General features: G+C 42.5%; 2 protein-coding genes and 1 pseudogene across 2 annotated transcripts; 1 reads left to right on the top strand and 2 right to left on the bottom strand.

Moving 5' to 3' along the window:
- Positions 1–1,138: 1,138 nt before the first annotated feature.
- LOC147422174 (uncharacterized) lies at positions 1,139–4,105 on the bottom strand. Its single transcript, XM_086503032.1, has one exon. It carries the CDS (start codon positions 4,103–4,105, stop codon positions 1,139–1,141), a length of 2,967 nt encoding a protein of 988 aa, XP_086359158.1.
- A 3,173-nt stretch (positions 4,106–7,278) lies between these two features.
- Positions 7,279–14,040, top strand: LOC147422175 (uncharacterized; annotated as a pseudogene).
- An 814-nt stretch (positions 14,041–14,854) lies between these two features.
- LOC147422176 (uncharacterized) lies at positions 14,855–16,419 on the bottom strand. Its single transcript, XM_086503487.1, has 3 exons — positions 15,586–16,419; positions 15,395–15,493; positions 14,855–15,304 (listed from the first exon to the last, which is right to left on the bottom strand). The coding sequence occupies exons 1-3, from the start codon at positions 15,757–15,759 to the stop codon at positions 15,200–15,202; spliced, it is 378 nt and encodes a 125-aa protein (XP_086359613.1). The 5' UTR covers positions 15,760–16,419; the 3' UTR covers positions 14,855–15,199.
- Positions 16,420–22,317: the final 5,898 nt, after the last annotated feature.

The following is a 22,317-nucleotide window of genomic DNA, read 5'->3' on the forward strand; positions in this document are numbered from 1 at the left end:
CTGCTTTGACGTAGTTGCGTATGTAGTCTTCAATGCCTTGGTTGACTCTTTCTGTTTGGCCATCGGTTTCTGGGTGGTAGGCGGAGGAGAAGCGGAGTTGGGTTCCTAGCAGTTTGAAGAGCTCGCGCCAGAGGTCGCTGAGGAAGCGGGTGTCGCGGTCAGAAACTATGGCTAATGGGAGGCCGTGGTATTTGAATACTTTGGCGAAGAAGTGTTTGGCGACTTGATAGGCTGTGACGGGAGGCTTGGCCGGTATGAAGTGCGCCTGCTTGGTGAAGTAGTCGACGACCACGATGATGGTGGTGTGGCCGTGGGAGGGGGGGAGGTCGACGATGAAGTCCATACTTACCATGTCCCAAGGCCGGGAGGGTGTTGGCATTGGGTGGAGGAGGCCAGCAGGCTTGACTCTTTGAGCTTTAACCAGTTGGCAGGTTGGGCAGGTACGCACGTAGTCGATTACGTCGTCCTTCATTTTTGGCCACATGTAGTGTTGATGAAGTTTGTCATAAGATCTCTTCTGGCCCCCATGTCCAGCTAGCTTGCAGTCATGAGCTTCCCACATGAGGTCTTTCTTTAACTCTGGGTCATTGGGGATGTAGATTTTTCCATGTGCGTAGAAGAGGTTATCTTTGACTTCAAAAAGACCCACTGCCGCTCTCCCAGAGATGTGGTCGTTGAGCATGCGGAGGACAGCAGGATCAGCTTTTTGAGCGTCGAGGATCCGTTGGCGTAGAGTGCTGGTTGCTGTGGAGATAACCGTGAGGTGGGGCATGCGGCTGAGAGCATCTGGCATGACATTTGTAGTACCTGGTTTGTGTATGATGTCGATGTCGTACTCTGCAAGAGTATCTTGCCATCTCGCTTGCTTGGGGGTGAGTTTGGGTTGTGTCTGAAAATACTTGAGTGAGATATTGTCCGTGTATACCTTGGTGTGTTTGTCTTGGACATAGTGTCGCCACTTTCGGAGGCAGTGGACGACAGCGAGCATTTCCTTCTCATGGGTGGTCCATCTGGTTTCCACATCTGTGAACTTGTGGGACTCGTAGGCGATGGGTTGATGTTCTTGCATGAGGACACCGCCAATGGCACCATCGGAGGCGTCGGTGTGAACTTCGAAGGGTTTGGTGAAATCGGGGAGTCAGAGGACAGGAGTACTGCACATGGCTATCTTCAGGTTCTCAAATGCTTCTTCTTCTTTAGAGGTCCACTGAAAAGGTTTGTGGCCTTTGGTTATCTCTGTTAGTGGCGCCGCGATCTTGCTGAAGTCGCGGATGAAGCGGCGGGTGTATTGACAAAAACCCACGAACTCTCGGACCTCTTTGATGGATGTTGGTGGGGCCCACTTGATGACAGCGTCCACTTTCTTGGGGTCCACCATAATGCCTTCGGACGTGACAATGAAACCAAGGAACTCGATCTTCTGGACCGCGAACTCACACTTCTCCAGCTTGGCATAAAGTTGTTGTTCCCGGAGGCGCTGGAGTACTGCTACGACATGCTTCTGGTGCTCTTCTAAAGTTTTGCTGTAAATGAGCAGATCATCGATGTAAGTGATGAGGTAGTCGTCAATCATGTCGCGGAAACTGTCATGGATGATTCTGCAGAAAGTACCCGGACCGCCGGTGAGACCGAATCCCAGGACCATCCATTCCCAGGAGCCGTAGCGGGTGCGGAAGGCAGTCTTCGGGATGTCTTTAGAGGCGATGCGGACTTGGTGGTAGCCCGATCGGAGGTCAATGCGAGTAAAGTATTGGGCACCCTGTAGTCTGTCCAGCAGATCTTCCATGAGGGGGACTGGGTACCTGTTCTTGATAGTGATCTTGTTCAGAGCCCGGTAATCCACGCAGAGTCGCATCGAACCGTCTTTCTTCTTGACGAACAAGACTGGGGCGCCAAAAGGGGAGCTGCTTGGTCGGATGAACCCTTGGTCTTCTAACTCTTGGAGTTGCTTCTTGAGCTCTTTGAGCTCGGTGTCGTTCATGCGGTAGGGGGCCTTTGCCGGGGGTGTGCTCCCTGGGATGAGGTCAATCTCATGTTGAATTTGCCGAGGGGGAGGTAGGCCGGGGGGGAGTTCTGGGGGCATCACATCCTTGTACTTCTGGAGGATGGGGGTAAGGGAGGGGTCGCCCACTTTAGCTTGCTCGATGGTGATAGAGTTGAGCCTTGCTGTGGGTTGCTTCTTTGCTTGTATGATGCAGAGATGAACCTGAGCTCCTTTCTTGATAGCCCTCTCTGCTTGCTTGGCACTCATGAGGTTGAGTTTGGGGGACGAGTATTCTGGGAGTTTCTGTTTTCCTTTCATCGCTGCTAACTGTGCAGGGTCTTGGCGGTTGGGGGTAAGGACTTTGGATTGCGTGTGCGCCTGACGGGTGAATGCTTGCTTCGTTGTGAGTCGGGCACCTTGCACTGTCACTGCTTTGCCTTGATTATTGAGCAGTAACTGATCCACCTTCATGCCGAGGAGGGCAATGAGATACTTGTCGTTGAAGGACAGCCCAATGATGGCCTCAAAGTCGTCCATTGGAACCACTATGAAGTCTAAGCGGCATGTGAATTCACCCATCTCGACTCTGACTTGACGTGCTGCCTGTACGTTGTTATCCTTTCCTTGGGCAAATTTGACGGTCGTTTCATTGACAGTGGTGAGGCGTAGGCCCAGGCGCGCAGCGCACTGAGGGGACAGGAAATTATGTGTAGCACCTGAGTCTACCGTGATCCATTGTTGCTGGGTCCCAATCGTTGTCTGGACGTACAAATTCTGAATGTCCGTGATTGATGCTGCCATACATTGAGGGTGGAGGGCTACAGCTCCAATCCGAAGTTGTTGGTCAGCGCTAGCGTCAGCCGTTTCTTCGATTCTTCGGTGGGGGGGGGAGGGTGGTTCTTCGATTTGTATGGTGTTGGCTCTGCCATATGATGTTGAGGCGTAATCGCGCGTGCGTACACACGCGTAGTAGGGACCATGATGCTTCTTGCAGTCGTTGCACCACGCGCGGTCAGGGGGTATGTTGTTATTATTGCCGTTGTAGTTCTGGGAGGCAAAACTGTTGGGTGTGTGATTGTAGGAGTTGCTTGCAAAAACGTTGCGTGGGACTACGGCGCCACTTGCGCGGCCTAGTCCCGGGTGGAGATGGGGCGGTGGGGGGCGGGTAACATTGCTTCTGTTATTCTGTACAAATCCGCGACCTTGCCCGACGGGTGGGTTAGGCCAGTGGTTGGGTGCAAAATTGTTGGGATGGTTGTTTGGGGGCAAACCTGGTATGGTGTTTGTGTCCCGGAGCTTTTCTGCCATGTTGGCGGCCACTTCCCAGGTGTTGGGACTCTGTTTCTCTACCTCTCGGCGGGCCCAGTGCTTAAGGCCGTACAGGAACCCATGCAGCCTGTCTGCTGCGTGCATTAATGGGAGTTGGAGCATGAGTCGCCGATACTTGACAATGTAGTCTGATATGTGGCCGTCTTGGTGTAGCTCGCGCCACGCATCCCTGACTTTGTTGCCCTCATTTTCTGGGACAAAGTAGCTTAGCATGTCTTTTTGTAGATCCTCCCAATCCTCCCAGTGCTTAGATTGTTGTTCAGTGAGGAACCAGACATAGGCGTCGTCGGCCAGGAAGGTTTTGGCCACTTGCACATATCTGCGTTTGCCTATGCTGTTCCACTGCATGTAGTCTTCTACCTCGCTGAACCACTTGTTGAGTGCCAGTGAGGAGCGGTTGCCTTTGTATTTCTCTGGGGGACTGGGTTTGAATTTTCCAAGTCGGTTTTCGTCTTCTAGATGTCGGTCCGGGCTGTAGTAGCGTCTTTCACTTCGATCATCCTGATCATCTTCGTCTTCGGGTCGTGTCCGTCTTTGGGTGTTACGTCGCGTGTTGACCTTGCTGGGACCGGGTTGATCTTCGTACCGTTGGCCTAGCTGTGTTTGAATCAATTCCCCCAGGTTAGCCGACATCAGGCTGATTTGTTGTTCCACGGAGGCCATGATGCGGGCCTCGAGTCTTCTTTCTACTATGTCTTGTGCATCTTGTTTTGTCTTCGTTTCTTTCTTCTTCTTCTTATTTAGATCGGGCTCGGTTCTGTAGCCGTCATCATATTCTTGATCTCCAGCCATTCCTGTATTTTTGTGGCCGAAACCGAAAAGAAAAAACTCAAAAATGTCGAAAACTGACAAACTTTGCAAAACGGCTTGAAAACGTTGAAAAACTATGAAACAGTGCGAAACTGGGTCCGAAACGGCGAAAACTGCGAAAAAACTGCTCAAAAACGGTGAAAACCGGTCCCAAACGGTGTAAGACGGGGCAAAACGATGTAAAACGCTGAAAAACGGGGCAAAACGGGGCAAAACGACGAAGAACGCGGTGAAAACGGGGCGAAACGCGGGTCAAACGAGGCAAAACGGTGAAAAACTGTAAAGAACGTGGAGAAAACGCGCGGAACGGGGCAAAACGGGGCGATCACGCAAAGAACGCGGTGAAACGGGTCAAAACAGGGCCCCGCGGGCCGAGAACGCGGAGCAAACGTGGAAAACGAGGCCGAACGGGCCGAAAACGTGGTTACAACCACGGGCCGTGGGCCGACGTCGGGTCGGCGGGGACTCGAGCCGAAGCTCTGATACCAAGTGTGACGCCCTCGTTCGGGGCGTCGCTGAAACGGGGCCGCGTCGGCTCACCTGCGATGCAAACGGGACCTGCAGGCAAGCGAACGCACATACAAAAGCACAACTTGAAAACTGAACGCAAGAGGGACACGAGAATGAGGGACGCGAACGAATGATCAATATCATAAGAAAGTGCCGAATACAAGGGACGCGAGCAATCACTGGAAAACGGGGCTGGAAAGTTGGGGGAAGTGGCACATACTTCCCTTATACTTGGCAAGGCAACTACTCAGTCTCCTACACTTTAACTCTTTCCTAAACTTGCTACATCACTCCCTCTTCTTGGACCTCTTCAATGAAGCTATGTTAATATATATGTTATGCATTCATTTTCTCATTGTGGATACTCCATATTGGTATATGTTTTAAAAAAATCATTTGTGAGAAGATTCTACAGAATCTCTCCCTCCCCACTCTTAATGCCTCGTCGCCATACTCCCTGCCTCTCTGCTGTGCCATGTTTACCTTCTCCCCCAACGCCTGCGCATCATCTTCTCCCCTCGAGTCTTGCTTCCCTGTACATGACTGCCATGCTTTCCCTTCCAAGCCAGTTACTTGCACAGAAAACTAGATAGTGTCCATGGTGTCTGTCTCCATCCCTCCCGAATTGATGTGTAAGCGAAACAGAGCCTTTCGAGCTTCTATAGTTACTGAAACTACCCATAGGGCTACAATCACCTCTTCAAGAGAGGGCTACAACAAACATGATGGGAGACTCTCCCAATGAAGAAACCAGCATATGTACAATAGGGCTAAATACAGAAATGGGGGAGGGAAAATCCACACAAGTTTGGACGTCGCTTTGAAAATTGTGGGTGGGATTACACTAAACCGAGGTAGAGGCTAATTACAGGCCTTGTAGAGTATGGAATTGCTCCGTTTAAATTCATCATTGCACTTTAGATCCATCATTACCCTAGGATTCTGTATCAGGTTAAGATACTCTTTATTTGTATTTGTAAATTGTGGTTGCTTCTATCAAGATGGTATGCATGAGAGAGATAGAGAGAAGGAGAGAGATGTTTGTTCTTATGTGAGTTTTGGCTATCAGTTTAGTTGATAATTACTTCTTCATAGGTTCCTTGCGCATCATTCAAAGTCTATTCAATGGCTCCATCTTGTGTTCTTCCTCGCGATGCTCGATGCCATATTTTTCAAAACATTTGTAAGGGCTTATTGCAACATGGGGTCTCTTATGTACCATGGCCGGAGAGCTCGTACTTTTTATTTTGCAAGAAAGGCCGAGAAACACATGTAACAACTATCTATATTGATGACACTACTGCTTGGTATTTAAATTTAGGAATGCTATTAGTGAAGAAAGATTTGTCTCTTGTAGATTACTACAAGATTTCCTATCTTGGAACCCAAAGTATTTCTCACGATGTTCTGCAATATAGATTCTACCTTTTGTTGAGCCTCTTACCTGCAAGAAAAATTGTTACATGTGTTCTTCCACCACTCTTTCCTGGGGGTGAACCATGCTTTTTGTATCCCTTGGTTACAATGGAGGAATTTAATTGATTTTAGTTTTCTCGTAGTGTTACCCTTATCAACTCTCTATTTTTGTGTGTCAATCTATTTTTTTAGCAGCTATGAGTTCGACTTTGTCTTGGAAGTGCTCTTGCAATTATTTATGTAGACATTCTTCTAGTGGTTGGGCTTTGGTGACCAAGAGGACTTTTTATCAACGTCGACAACAAGACTCCCTAGGAAAGCTTCATCCCTCAGTAAATAAAAGAAGAAGAGTCCAATCGGAGCCCAGCTCTCATGATACAGCTCCATCGCATCATGCTCCCATCATCGAAGCAACGCCTTCAACTCTAGAGGCATCCTCTTCCCAAATTGAGAGAGAATTAAGGAGTGTTGAGAAGCTTGATCGGAGCATCCAATGCACTTGCACATTTTATTCTGGAGGAGGTCGTCAAGTGCACTTGTCTACTTACTATCGACATCAAGATCTCATACGCAAATATGAGAGCTTTAAAAAAACTTTTGGCCTATCAAATCTATTTGAAGTTGGTGACATGGATCTTATATCTAATGCCCAACCAGATGAAGGATCCACTCTTACCTCTTTGGAGCTACCTTGTGAGGAGGAGCTAGTTAATGATGAGGATAACATGGACATCCATGAGAGTCAGAAGGATGAGTCCTCTACTTTGTTTATGAAGTTAGTGGAGAGAGTAGTAGAGCTTCAAAGTTTGTGGGATGAGCATCGACTACCAATTGGCGTTCAAGATAAAATGTTACGCTTGCTCTTTGGCGACTTTGGGGGGCCAAGAGTCACTCACAATTATTTCAAAAGAAGTCTGGCTAAAATGCTAGTCCAACTTCCATCTACATGGGATGGTGACCTTGGGGGTATTCAAGTTCCAGCATGTTGGGATCAAATGCAAACCATGCTTAAAGGCCTTGGAATGGTTAATGCTCGGCGCTAGCGTATCTGCACAGGAAATCTAGGAGTAAAACATCCACCATAGCTTCTTCAACCAAGCATAGAGGATAACTATGTAGGAGAAATTCCAAGATGTGTATGCAATGCTGGATCCTCTTCTAGGAAGTTTAAGAGGGATTGCTCCAAGTGTTGTGAGAAGTGTCCGATTTGCGAAAAGATAAGAAATTCTATGCTTTCTTTTGATTATATTCCGATCGGTCCTCAGTTACAGCTTCTGACGAAGAGTAGTACCTACTGTCATGAGTTGCTAAATCTATGGCGTCACAAACATAGATGGGACATTGCATCTGCACTCAACAATGAACAGAGGATCATCGATTTTTGGGATGGAAAAAAGTTTCAAGAAGTGAAGGACTTCTGGAATCCAAGTACATCATATGAACTGCCTGTGGTTTGCTCAAATTCAGCATGTAAAACGTGATACACCACATTTCCAGTCTTTAAACGCCATGCAACACTACAAACCGGATGGGATGCTGTGAATGAAGTATATAACTTTATCTGCATTGAGTGCTTCTAGGACATCAAATGTCGCAAGAAAATTGAAGTGGTGAGTTTGGCTTCTCTTTTAGAGGTTCCTTTTGCATTCTGCTTATGTGTAATATATGTCATCATTTGGTTAGGGTGATCCTCGCAATATAGCAATTTTACTACATTGGGACGGCTTTCAAATGTCAAAGACGACCCAAAAGAGCTGTGGTGTTGTGGAAATATCGCTGCTTAATGTTGGATGTAGTTCTTCCATAGATGTTTTACCAGTTTTGTTTATTCCGTAAAATTGCAAAAAGATTATAAAAAGTTCAGGAGATGTATTTGGAACATTCCTAACTCCATTGGTGGATGAACTTGAAAGCTTATTTTTGGATGGGATAGATGTATTATATGAGTATCCACTAGACAGGATTTTCGACAATCCACAAGGGTTTTCCAAGTCTTGCAAGATACGTGCACTGCTCATGATGGTTACCGGCGACCATCCGGCTCAGTGCAAAATAGGTCTACTCAAGAATGGAGGACAAGAGTTTTGTCGTCGTGATAAAGCTCATGCAACTTTGGTAAGAGATGCCACCAGGCCTGATGGATTGTAATGGAATTAGCCTATTCAACTTGAGAATAGCGGAAATTAATGAGAATACTTTCGAGAAATAACTTTGTGAGCATAGCGGGTAGACATAATTGAAGATAGCAACATAATCATAGCAATTAGTTAACTTGGCATGAACAATACTTTTGCAAGAGAGAGAATTTGGAGAACATGACAACAGTTGAGGACCGGATTTATGTGGAGCCGGTCCCCCCTCCAATAGGCATTTGTATTATGATTTCTCCCATTAAGAGAGACTTGTTACAATACATTCTTTGTGTTCCTTGTGACCTAGGTGATGCAATGAAGATGGAAAGCTTCATGCATCACAATCATAGCATAACATGAACTTGAAGAAAGCTTTAATTGTCCCAAGCCTCAGTCCCAAGACCTCAAACACCTTCGAAGGTGGAGAGAGCTAGCAGGGAATGAGGGTAGGGAAGAGGAAGAAGAAACATTTCATAGGAGAAAGAACTAGTTCCTCACTTATCATACTCTTGTTGCTAGCATACATAATAGCATAGTAGTGAAGAAGAAGGAGATGTCAAGATTAAGCATTGAAGCATGGCTCTTGGTTAGATTTGCACTCCATAGACAAGAGTGTTCGTGTAGGCTCTCAACCTCTACTTGCTTGGAGAAGGAGAGGGAGCTCTTGCACTTTGCATAGTACACAATGAGAGTGCTTGTGAGTGCGTGTGGGTGAGTTTACCCCCTAAGCACCCCCCTAGCTTTCTTGGGTCGACCCCCCCTTGTAGCTCATGCTTGAAGCTCATTGGACCCCTCCAGGCCTAGCCAATCACAAGCAGGAGCCATTACAAGCAACATGGGTAGCCTTGGGACAAGTGTCCCCCTTTCCCCTTTGAGAGAGAGGACTTGATAAATGCTAAAACAATTAGATAATTCATGTAATTTATCATTGGACCCCTTTGAAGCCTAGCCAATAGGCTTCAAGCAACACATGAAGGTAACATGGGTAGGGGCCTGACATGTGTCCTTGCTGCCTCTTCAAGTTGGGGCTTCCCTTGTGTGTGTGAGTGGGTGTTCTCTCTCTAGCCCCTAGGAAAAGGGCTCGCCCCCCCTCTTGTAGGAATGCTTTTGACTTTAGGTGATCAAGCACCTTACTCACCAAGCATGACAAAGCACTTGAACTAGGGGGTGTTCCCACAAGCATCTCAGGCAAGATTCTCAAGGCACCTCAAGTACCTTAATCATGCAGCAAGTCAAGCACCTCAAGCATGGAGCCAGTCAAGCACCTCAAGCATCTTAATCAAGCACCTCAAGCATGACAAACACCTCAAGCACGACAAACACCTCAAGAAAGACAAGCACCTCGAGCTTGGGCTCGGTTCCCACCTCAAGCTCAGCCCTAGCTTACCTAAGGTCAAAGGACTTTTACACACATTTATTGGAGGTCTTCAATGAAGCTAACCCTAAGGTCTTATGCTCCATTGGTTAGCCTTGCTCTTTGATAGACCATCTCCCTTTTGGGCCCCTTTACCATTGGCCCCGTGTTGAGATAGATCTATAAGCACATATCTATATCTTAACACTTGTTCCCGTTTATTCTCCCACATTAAGTGATCAATTTAATATGAGAAAATCATTTGGGTTGGTTAGATATTAGATTTTATGACATGGACGATATGTCTATGATGGAAATCGCTACCAGGCAAGATATCCACCACCACAACGAACATTTGAGGAGATGAAATCTGCCTTAGAAGAGGCCAAGCGTTGCTGCACACAAGCAGAGAAGGAAGCTGCATGGAAACAAGCAGGCCTATCAAGCAAGTCCATACTTTGGAGGCTCTCTGACTTATATGGATTTGATATATCTCTTGATTGTGTGTATGATGTTATGCACACTTTAGCATTAAACATCTTCAAGAAATATATTGCTCAGTTATTTGAAAGCTCTAACAACGCTCTTAAGAAAGAGATAGATTCAGCAGTGTCTTCACTTACAAAGGATGTGCCCAACACTATCCGCTACGGAAGGTGGCCAAACTCTCCCAGTAACTACTTTGAGTGCTTCAAAGCTGAAGAGAATCAAAAGTTTATTCAATGGTGCCTTCCATATATCCTAAAAACTGTAAATGGTATTTCGCCAGAAATGCATGTTTTGGGAACTCTCTTGGTAGATATAGCTCATAACTTTTATAACTACAGTAGAGATCATGGTTGGTCCATGGAGGATATTAGAATTATGAAGATACTACTGCAATCTTGGAGAGTTCGAAGGGAAGAGGCATTTGGGGCTAATTCATCGCCTTTAGAGCATATCGCCGGTATATATATTTCTCTCATTTTTGAGAGTTACTTGGTTTTTCTATGTGTGTGAGCATAACTATTTATTTCCATTTTGATTGTAGGTAATGGTGAGCTTCTGGACGATATAATTCGGCATGGGCTACATGATCGTTATTGGTGCTACATATTCGAGCGTCTTGTGAAGATCTATAGCACCATCAAGACCAATAATCTCAGCGATGAGGCATCATTCGTCCAATTCTATTTGAGGAAGTTTTTCACTAAAGTTTTTCAATTTGTCCTCTCTGACAACGATGGTCTCTTACCTGATCAAAGATTCTTGAGAGATCTACATTCCTCAATGAGTGGACTCAGCAATGTCCCATGTAATGAAGGCCAATTGCATGAGTGTTCTGCACATCATATGGATGGGATCTTAGTTGTTTCATCGGTGGCCAAGGCAAGATCCCTGTGGAATGCTCTCTTGAAATATGGCCATAGTGCACCTTGTATTGATTGTCTTCTTTTGAAGGGAATTTGTATATCAAGGAAAAGATGCATCTATCGAGAGCTATCAACTGAGGAGTCCATATTTTTAAAGAGGTTTTGGAATATGAAAGAGAGCTTTCCAATTGCAGATTTAAAGATATACGAAAAGGTATTGTACAGAGGAGAAATATATAAAGTTGGCTCCCATGTGGTAGTGAGAGCTGAGGATACAAATAGTATGTCAGATAAACGCGGAAATTGGAAGGCTTGTATTACCTCTCTTTTCTCAATGCAGTTCAATGGGAAGTCTATGCTTTTCTTTGGAGGAAGATACTACAGACAATGCATCGTAGGTGATGATGACTCTGAAAGGTTACTCATTGATGCAATCACAGGAATGAGTGTCCTTGAGAAGACACCAATGCCCTTTACATGGGATTGTATCCAACCTATTTACTCTCTTCTTCATAAATTTATACCAATGTCACTACCTAAAAGCCAAAAGCTCATTGCCTATGAAGTAAAGGACTTGAAGCACAAAGATAGATTGCTTATGGAAGGAGAATGTGGGAATGTTCCTTTATGGTTAGAGGAACAAGATATAGTGAGAGTTTCTATGAATAGTGGACTTGAAAAAGTCTTTCAACATGCTGTGGTAAGGGAATCAAATCCTGAGGAAAAATTGGCAAGAGTTGCCATCTTGAAGCCTGATGTACACCAAAGAAATACGTGGACTATTCACACCGAAGAAGATCATTGGAGAAGTTGGGATAGCTGTCATATTCTAATAAAAAATTGGACTGTGATAAGACAAAAAAAGGTTACAAAACCTGGTGTGCTTGAACAATGGATACCTATTATGTGGCGATCTCCATGATGTATAAGCATTTGTATCTACTATTTTATTCAGGACTCTCTTTAAAGTTGATTCTACACAAAAACTTTCTCTCTTTTGTGATGTGTAAGAATTTTGATCGAAAACTCTTTAAAATTGATTTTATGTTGTTTTGTTTCAGTTATTTGATTTAAACTTATAAATATTGTATCGTAAATATGATTTTGTTACTTTGTTAGGGCAAGTATGAGTTGCCCACAATCATTGTTACAGAAGCTACTAGGAGGATCTAGTGAAGAGGCTATTAAAACTCTCAATGTGTGGAGAGCAAATTATTCTGGAAATAAGAGGGTAACTTCGGATCCCTCTAGCATCGCTGCAATCAGTGATCCACCTAGATATGATCCTGTTGTGTATGATCAAATTTTTAGGCCACCACCACCAAAATTGAGAGAGAAAAATAAGTTGTATGGTCGAGATTTTCTCTTAAAACAGCATCCTGAGCAATATAGAGTATTATATGTCAGTTATGGAGAGGTGAGAAAGTGGTTTGCTAAAGGAGAAGCCATTGATGATCTTCGTAACAACAATGAGCGAAAGAATGTAGTTTTGAGGATCATTAAAGAGAATATAGCAACGCTCAAGGCCATCACAATAGATGGTGTGGCTTATCCATGGAAGGATGAAGATTTATACACATGGTGTATCAAGCCATTAGCGGCAAAACGTAAGTGGAGCAAAAAGAAGACAAGCCAAGCGACACTTTGCTCAACCAACTCCATGGTACAGTAATTTATGTTGAGCTAATATTTGTTTTGACATCTTTGCAAGTTTGTTAAATAATATTTAGAATTATAGGTCTTATGTATGGATGATGATAATATAACGATTGAGCTTAAGGATGAGAAAGATGATCAAGAAGGAGAGCTTCATGCAACAGTGAGTACATATTCTTTTATAACAGGGGTTTTATTTGATTTGTTATATGTTATTCACATTAAACTTCTTTCAGATTGAGAGTTCTCATGTTGATGAGCAAGTGACGAAGTTTGTTGTCGATGATAAAGCTGATGATATATCAAATCGTGTAGGTTCTTTTGTGCTATGACATTTAAATTATTTATGCTCGCTATGAGGTAGTAATAAGTTTACTTTATTTATGTTTCTTTTTTGTGAATGTAGAAAGATGAGGATGTGTACATTCCTGATATGTCATGGATGGAAGAGGATGATCCAAAAAGTGCTTATGAGGTTTGTTAATCAATCTCTCTCTCTCTCTCTCTCTCTCTCTCTCTCTCTCTCTCTCTTTGTGAAGATTATGTTTTCTTTACAATTGTATAGGAGTATCAACATTTTATAAGAGATGAAAGCTCAAAAGTCTCATTACAAGGAAAAGAGACACATATAGATCATGAGGGGGGTGGCAATGGTGATAATGTGACGAAAAAGGTTTGATTGTAAAAACCTTATCTGTTGATGAGATTCATGCTATATTTTAGTTATGTAGTGTCTTTATTGATTTTTATTCGTGAGAAAATGAAGGATAAAAGTTTAAGCGAGTCTTGTGCTGCGGATGATATGGATGCGAGCTCTAGGAAAAGCAATCGAAAGAGAAAGGTATACTTAATTTTCTCATTATCTTACTTAGAGTTAATGTGATGCTCTTCTTAGCATTTTAAGTTATTGAGTCATTTTTATTTTAAAAGGTTACAAGTAAGCTAAAAGATTTGTTAGAAGAAAAAGACAAAGCTTCTAAGGCGGCAAAACATAAGAAAAAGGTAATTACTTAGGATTTCATTTAAGAATAGTCTTTGATTGCTTATAAATAACTTTATTACTTCAATGGTATAGGAGTCCTTAAGAGAAGATGGTGGAGAGAAGTCTCTTATGGAAACCAAGGTGTGTTTTAGATCATATGAAGTCTTGCTTGCATTAGTTTTTTAAACATGAGAAAGATATAGCATTTTAGAATCTTACACTTGCATCATTTTTTCTTGTAGGCAAGAACATTGTCTACTAGAGACAAAGAAGTCATTCTAATGAAGTGGCTTCATACTCAAAAAGTGGAAGAGATCTACCAATTGATCAAGCCCACTTACTGTGCTTTGAAGAAGACACATTCATTCTTTGGTAGGAAAGTGAATGACACTACTTCCTCAACAATGTGTGAGGACTTAGTGGCATGGCTCTTAGTTGAAGGAGTAGTGCATATCGATTTTGCAAAGCTTGGTGTTTTAACTTTAAAAGACGTTCATTTGTGTAATGATGATTAAGTAATGTATCTAAATGGACATTCTCAATGGTTGTTGATTTCCAATGTTTATTAGCTTGAGGTCAAATGAGTAATATGCTTTATGTTTAGATGAGCACTCTCAATTAACTTCATATATGAAATTGACAAGTGATCTTGAATTCTCTTGATTCATTTAGCAATTATTTACTAATTGACTTACTAGTTGGATATTGTAGTTGCTACATGGATTACTACTTCTTGCTTTGAAGTTACTAGATGAATTACTATTTCATATATTTGAGTTGCTAGATATATTGCTAGTTTCATAACACATCTCAAACTAGTAAGTGAGATTGCTCTTTTGATTCATCTAGCAATTATCTTACCATATAGCTACTCAACTTATTATATGGTAAGAAAATTACTACTTGAAGCATCTAGGAGTATTCTCACGCTTACTAGTTTGCACTTTTGCTAGATGTGTGTATTGAAACTAGTAATATATCTAGCAATTATATATTTTTTTCCATATGGTAAGTCGTCCAAAGCTCCTTGTGTGCTGGCTACAATACTGCCAATGAAATTCCAGGAGAAACGCATCATTAATATTTGATTAACGCAGCCGAGAAAGCAATACAATATACAATCCACAAAGGCGGAGAAATTAAAGAGAGGACGTAGATCTAGAGCTGCTGCTAACGAATCAAAGCGCTGAGAAACGCAATTTCGTAGAAGTTGTTGCGATAATTTCTCGGAAATGCATGATCTACAATTGTCCAGATTAATCGCTGCTAATTACATTAAAACACAACAAACTCGTTAACTCTGCAATTGTGCAGACGTTGCTGCTAATATTCACTTCGAAAATATGTTTCGGCATGCACCATCAGCATTTGTCCAAGTTAATTTCTGCTAACTATGTTTAAACACAAAAAACTCACTACATCTGTTGCCTAAACTAATTATTAAGCTGAGGAATGCATGTTACGTCAACTATTCCACCAAGTAGCACAAATAAGCAGCAACAGAGTTTCATTTCATTAAGCAGATAACTTCCTTTGATCTCTAGTCCGACGCCGAGTCTTTGGGACGGCGAAAGGATCAGACTGATATATCAACAGGCCGAGCGGTTGTTAATTCTGCCACGTTTGAAGGATGTTATTCCGCAAGTCATGGAGGTCATCGACATGGCCGTCAGGCTAAACCTCGAGGATCAGTACTTGAGAAATCTCCAATAAGGCCTGATAGCTAGACGTGGCGAGGTCGCCATATAAACTGACAGATCTCGGCGACCTTGGCCTGTCCTGGAGTGAAAGAAGTGTCCTTATGATTAGCGGAAGCATCAACAAACCAATGTCATCTGCATGGCGAGGTCGCCATATAAGATGACAGACCTGGAGTGAAAGAATTGTCCTTATAAGCGGAAGCACGAACAAAACGAAGTCATCATGGCCGTCAGGTTTAACCTCGGGGATCAGTACTTGAGAAATCTCCTTCAAATTAACGTTTCAAGCTAGCCGGTGCAGACATCACTGCAGCCAATAAAACTCCAGGAGCAGATTAACGCATTATTAACGTATCACACATTAGTTAATGCAGCCGAGAAAGCAAAACAATATACAATAACTACAAGGCTGAGAAAATAATTAAGACCAGTACGTAGAGCTGCTGCTGCCAACGAGTCAAGACGCTTAGAAACGCTTCTGCATACGTGAGCTGGAATTGTGCAGATGTCGTTGCTAATTACTTGGAAATGCATTATCTCCAATTGTCCAAATTAATCGCTGCTAATCAGTTTGACAATATACTTCGCGATTTGTCCAAATTAATCGTTGCTAATTATTTTGAGACACAAAAACAAACTCACTAAATCAGTTGTTCCCTAAACGAATTATTGAGCTGACCAGAAATGCATGTTACTTCGAATTTCGACTATTCTACCAACTAGCATGAATAAGAAGCAGAATTTCATTATATTATGCAGATAACTTCCTTTGATCTCTCTCCCGCCGAGTCTTTCGGATGCTTGCAGCGCAAGGCTCAGACTATTATATAATATCCTGCTTATTATATCAACAGGAGCGGTTCTCAGCTCCGCTACGTCTGCACGATGACACTTGCAAGTGATCCTCGCCCGCGCTATAGCAAGTCATCACATGACAGATGCAGGAAATCGAGGTCATCATGGCCGTCAGGCTAAACCTCGACGTCGAGGATCAGTAATGAGGTCGGCTAGCTGGCGAGGTCGCCAGAATTGACAGACCTCAACGGCCTCGACGTGGAGCGGAATCACCAACAAAACGAGGTCATCATGGCCGACAGGCTAAACCTCGAGGATCAGTACTTGAGAAATCTCCAATGAGGCCAGCGAGCTGGTGAGGTCGCCATAATTGACAGACCTCGACGGCTTTGACCTGGACCGGAGTGAAAGAAGTGTCCTTCTTAATTATAAGCGGAAGCACCAGCAAAACATTTAAATACCTGAAACGTGGAAAATTCTTAAATTTTTGTAGCTATGTTTCACAAGTTTCACACAAGGAGATTTAGACCAATTGCCACCTAGTAAATATCATCCCATTTTATTGTTTTGCTAAATTGAACTAACAAATCTCTAGCAAATATAGCAGTTGCAACTACCAAAAGTGAGGCCTTGCTTGTATTTGCTAGATAGAACTAGTAAAATCATGCTTCCTACAAGATCTCTATATAGCAATCTAATGTTAATGGTAGATAGATCTAGAAAAATGGAGTTGCAACATTTCCTACATAGTAATAGTTGCTACACATTTGATCTCTAGTAATTTAGTGTAAGTGATTACTATATAGTAACTCATAGGTTGTAACATTTTCTACATAGTAATAGTTGCTACAAATTTTCTATCTAGTAATTTAGTGCAAGTAGATCGATGGATATAAAAAATTTCATTTTCTGTATAGAAAAATGTGTGTAAGTTAAATGCCTCTCTCTCTCTCTCTCTAGATTTCCAACATCGAGTGGGTTCACTTGTTTTCCTCATAGACATGGGTCCAACAGAGTGGATTATGTTTTGGAAGCCCAGTTTCATACACTCTATTCAAGAATTTACAGTCAGGCCCATGCCTATTGGGGTAGCGATAGATCATTCTTTCCTCACCTTTATTGTCTCATTCCAATTCAGCACAGCTGGATTGGCACAAACACCTAAACATACTCGATACACTTTTTCTTCAAAGACTGATTCTGTCTACATAGATGGTATCTACAGACGCTTATGCACAGATGATCCGAGGAGACCTTTAGCCGGGGAGCTCACTTATATATTGACAAAAACATAGAGGCATACCCACACATTGAGCCTGGGTAGCAACAATTTTCTGGGAGCACACTCCAAAATAGCTGGTATGATGAGGAGTGAAGAGAGATATGAGCCTGCCTTCAAAGGGAGGTACTTCTAGAATTCATTACTCATAGGCAATCAAAGATTGCTTCTCGGCATTTGGTAGGACGGAAGAAGAGGGAATTTCTAGCTCAATTAGAGAAGGATTTATGTTAGTTGTTTTTGAGCCAGGATTCAAGAGAGGCATGGCAACCCTTCCATGAGCACTCCCCCCCATCGGTCACACTTATACGGAGGTAGGGGGTCAGTATGCATCATCTCTCTACACAATGTCGGGGTAGCCACCGATTCCAGACCCACTAGAGCCATGCCCACACACATGTGCTTTCTTTACCGTCGAGATGGTAAAGAAAGCCATTGACAAGATGAAGACTAGGAGAGTATATGATCACCATAGCCCGGTAGAAGAGCATTTTATACATGCTAGAGATTTGCTTGCAGAGTTTTTAAAAGTGATGTTCAACCATGCCATGTGCGAGGTCCTACCTGATACTTGGAGTCTATCCATGACTGTACCTATCTTCAATTCAGAGGACCCTATGGAGCATGGGAACTACCGCACTATCATGATTGGACACACATTGGCATGATTGTACACATCCATCCTTAAGCAACAATTGAGTAGATAAACAGAGAGAGAGGATGTATGGGTAGCAGGATAGATGGGTTTCAGGAGAGGTTTCTATACTCTTGATCATATTCTGATACTCAGAGCCATTATTGAGGAGGGGAGATTACGTGGGAGACTTCTCTATTGTTGCTTTGTGGACTTTCGCAAAGCCTTCGATACAATGCCTAGAACTAGATTGATGCACATATTGTGGGAGACGGGGGTACCCAAAGAGTTGACTTGGGGGATCATGGCTCTATACAAGTCAGTAGTGGGGCATGTATGCACTCCAGAGGGGAGTTTTGATTTGGTTCACTCCACTCTTGGGATGAAACAGGGTTGCCCGCTATCTCCTACACTATTTGACATGTATGTGGATGAGGTTACTAACTACATTGAGAGGGATGGTGATAGAGGAGCACAGATGGGAGGGACATGGATCTCACTATTGCTATATGCTAATGATATTGTGCTAATTTTTAACTCCCAGAGGGGATGCAACGTCATCTAGATGCTTTATACACATTTGCGCACAATAGTGGATTGTCTGTTAACCTGAGAAAACCAAGGTTATGGTGTTCAAGGACACACTACAGTGGGCCATGAGGTCTGCACCTACTTTTACATATGGCCAGAGATGGTGGAGTATACAGACGCATACACCTATCTTGGGATAGTCTTCAGTGGACCAATGTTTTCATTGAGGAGAGTAGCAGAGACTAGATTGACGAGAGCCTATGCAAATTTGGGAGAATTGGAGAAGATGTGTTCATAGGTTCAATTTCAAGAAACTAGAACAAAGCGATGCCTTTTTGACACTCTAGTGGCTTCACCTATGCTCTATGGGGTTCAGATTTAGGGACTCGGCCCCCATTGGACCACCAGAGCAAATATGGTAGCACTGATGGATGGATATGTATGGAGAGGTCTCTAGTCTCTATGATCTCTCCAATGATTCGGACTAAGGCCTCAGCGCCACATGAGATTACTCGAGTTGAACTAGATACCAAAAGCACATAAATGCAACTGGTACAAGGGTTTGTTCAATAGCACTCAAGGGGTTTTTCGGGACTACTTCCTTAACACTATTTCAACTTTGTTTGTTGTACTAATTTGTATGGCTCTTGTTTGGTAAGCTTCGAGATTCGACAGCTACCTTTTTGCAATTTAGCACTTATGGAGCCTCTAAGTATGGCCTTGTGTACAATTCTAGGTTCCATTCACTAATAAGCTTAGCAAATGTGTGGTTATGAGCATAGCCCATTTCATTTTTCCAACTTGTAGAGGAATTAAAAGTAAGAAAAAAAACCAGACTCTCCTCTAATTTGTGGAAATTCCCAAAATACTCCTGAATTAAAAAATTAAATTCAAATACCCCCAAAATTTTAGTCTTTATGATCTCTTGAATGATTCGGGCTAAGGCCTCAGTGCCACATGAGATACTTGAGATGAACTAGATACCAAAAGCACATAAATGCAGCTGGTACAAGGGTTTGGTCAATAGCACTCAAGTAAGAAAAAAACCAAAATATCGTCTAATTTGTGGAAATCCCAAATACTCCTGAAATTATAGAATAAATTAAAATACTTCCAAAAAATTTTCATAAATTCTTAAAATGCCCTTCAAAATTTCAAATTTTCCAAAAAAACCCTAGTTATGAGATTAAATGTTTCCAAACACTATTGTCTATCAATACAAGATTCTAAAACTAGAGTTTGAGTTGGTTATGTAGGCTTAGGATTTAGCGTGGCAAATATCATGCTGACAAAGGTTTGCCAAGAAACTGCAGCTACTCCCGCCACGCTCGAGCGACTGGAGAGAGAGAGAGAGAGAGAGAGAGAGAGAGAGAGAGAGAGAGAGAGAGAGAGAGAGAGAGAGAGCACGGTGTGGTCTGCACACACACTGACACACACAAAGAGAGATACAGAGAGATAGATAGATAGATAGATAGATAGAGAGAGAGAGAGAGAGAGAGAGAGAGAGAGAGAGAGAGATAGAGAGAGAGAGAGAGAGAGAGAGAGAGAGAGAGAGAGAGAGAGAGAGAGAGAGAGAGATAGTGCTACCATTGGTGCTCGCCGGCCGGAGTCCACCGAGAGAGAGAGAGAGACAGCTGCTGGCACGCGCACGCTACCGAGCCAGAGAAAGACAGACACTGCTGCTTCGACTCAGAGCGTTGTAGCCGCCAGCCCTCATTTAGCATCATTCAAAGAGAAGCAGATTACGTGGCAGCTATTCTTGCCCCCTCTTCAGCCTCACTCTGATCGAGAGCTCGCTAGTGCAGTTGCAACGCGCCGGACGTTAATTATCTCCACGTAGAATCTTTGTGAATCTTTTAAATTAATTGAATCTTTTAACGCTAATCTTTTAGCTCCTGTAATTTGTGGAAATTCCCAAAATACCCATCAAATTTCAAAAATTCCCAAAAGGCCCCCCCAAATATTTTATCATAAATTCCAAAAACACCTTTAATATTTTCCAAAATTCGCAAAAAAAACCTTGTTTCTGAGATTAAATGTTTCCAAAGATAAAAAAACTCATAGCTTTTGATAAGAAGATTGTTTGTATATCAATACAAGATGATAAAACTAGATTTTGAGTTGGTTATGTAGCCGTATTATTGGAACTTGTCAATGGCTACTATTCGGGAAAAATGTGTCTTAGCTTAATATCGTGCCATTTTCAATTTAAAAAATGCCGATTGGGGGCAAGGGAAAAAGGAGAAATTCCACCCCAAAATAGAGAAAAATAATGTAAAAACTCCAAAAAAGATCAAAATTTTTAAAATTTCCTCTTGGCAAATTCAAGAAAAAGAATTTTGTATGTTTGGAAAAATGATTTTTCCCGAACACTACTGTGGCCCCTAATCTTTACGGAAGTGTCACCCCCTAATGTACATAAGTATTGAAAGATTTGCATAACAATGGAATTTGTTATGAATAAATTATCCCTAGGCAGGTCACACAAGTCTCCTTGAATGTGTGTCGTTTATGTAGCAGTGTCAATTTGATTATATATGGCACTCAAATTTCTTTAATAGATGGCACTCATTTAAAGCCATCCATCATAACTAGACCAAGGGTATTTAGGGGGGCGACACACACAAATACACTCATTTGGAGCCATCCATCCAAACTCCGCCACTCACTTGGCTAATTGTTGAAATTGTATTAATTATGGGGCACGCACACACACACAGGGGTATTTTGACACTAGGGTCATCCATCCAAACTACGCCACTCATTTGGCTCATTGTTAAAGTTGTTTTAATTATATATGACTAAAAAAGACTAAGTTATGCAAAATTTGGGCTGGGGGGGGGGAGGGCGGGAGAGAGACACACTGATTTAATTGGAGCCATCCATCCATCCATCCCTATCTGAGCGTCAATTTGATTATAAATGGAACTTATTTGGGGACACACACACACACACACACACACACACACACACACACACACACGCGCGCGCGTGCGAAGAGAGAGAGAGAGAGAGAGAGAGAGAGAGAGAGAGAGGTATTTTAAATTTATGCTTTTTGTTTTGTGGTAGCTAGGACAATGGTTGCAAAAAAAGCATTGTATAAGGTGCATTCCGAGCTGGTGCAAAATATTGTGGCCAATTTGGGGCACAATGATGCGGAGTATGATCCATGGCCAGAGAACGGTACTTTTTATTTGGACAGAGAAAACCCGCAATCATAGGAGTCACCGTTTTTATGGACGATCCAAAGGACTGGTACCTTAACCTAGGAACCAGTTTAATTAAAGAGACACTAGGTCTCATTAGTTTCTACAAGACTTCTTCTTGTGGTTGCAACATTGTACCCACCTATGTATTGGGCCTTAGGCTGAGCTATTTGATGACTATGCTACCAAGGAGAAAGATAATAATTAGAGATCATCCCCCATTATCTCCTAAAATTTGGAATAGTGGAATGTTTCTATGAAATCAGCAATTTTTTTGAAGTTAAAGTATTTTGTGCCTTTTTATATTTGTGTATCTTTCATTGGATAGATGTGCTTACCTTTTTCATGGATATAGAATTTGCTTTTTGATGAAATGGGTTAGTCTCTCTTTGTATCTTGGATTGGAAGCGCCTTTTCATGTAAACCATTGAGTAATTTAAAAATTTTCAATTAATAAAACTCTAATTATTCAACCCTATGCTTTTAGGCAAGGATGGCTACAACAGTAGGTAGTATGGAGACCCATAAGTGTCAATGCAATTATAAATGCAAGCACTCAAGTGTGGGATGGGAGTTCGTAACAAGGAGAACCTTTTAATTACAACCATCAAGTTCAGGACTCTTTAGAAAAAGTTCATCCATCGGTT

This window comes from Adiantum capillus-veneris, chromosome 27 (assembly GCF_014529385.1).
Source record: "Adiantum capillus-veneris isolate H3 chromosome 27, ASM1452938v2, whole genome shotgun sequence".
NCBI lineage: Eukaryota > Viridiplantae > Streptophyta > Polypodiopsida > Polypodiales > Pteridaceae > Adiantum > Adiantum capillus-veneris.

Bases quoted from the DNA above. Each gene is read 5' to 3' on its own strand.
- LOC147422176 (XM_086503487.1), bottom strand. From the start codon at position 15,759: ATGCATTTCCAAGTAATTAGCAACGACATCTGCACAATTCCAGCTCAC. The intron at 15,494-15,585 runs GTGTGATACGTT...GTTAATTTGAAG, and splicing joins TCTCGGCTGCATTAACTAAT to GAGATTTCTCAAGTACTGAT. The intron at 15,305-15,394 runs GTCTGTCATCTT...CTTTCACTCCAG, and splicing joins GGACAATTCTTTCACTCCAG to GACAGGCCAAGGTCGCCGAG.
- LOC147422174 (XM_086503032.1), bottom strand. From the start codon at position 4,105: ATGGCTGGAGATCAAGAATATGATGACGGCTACAGAACCGAGCCCGAT.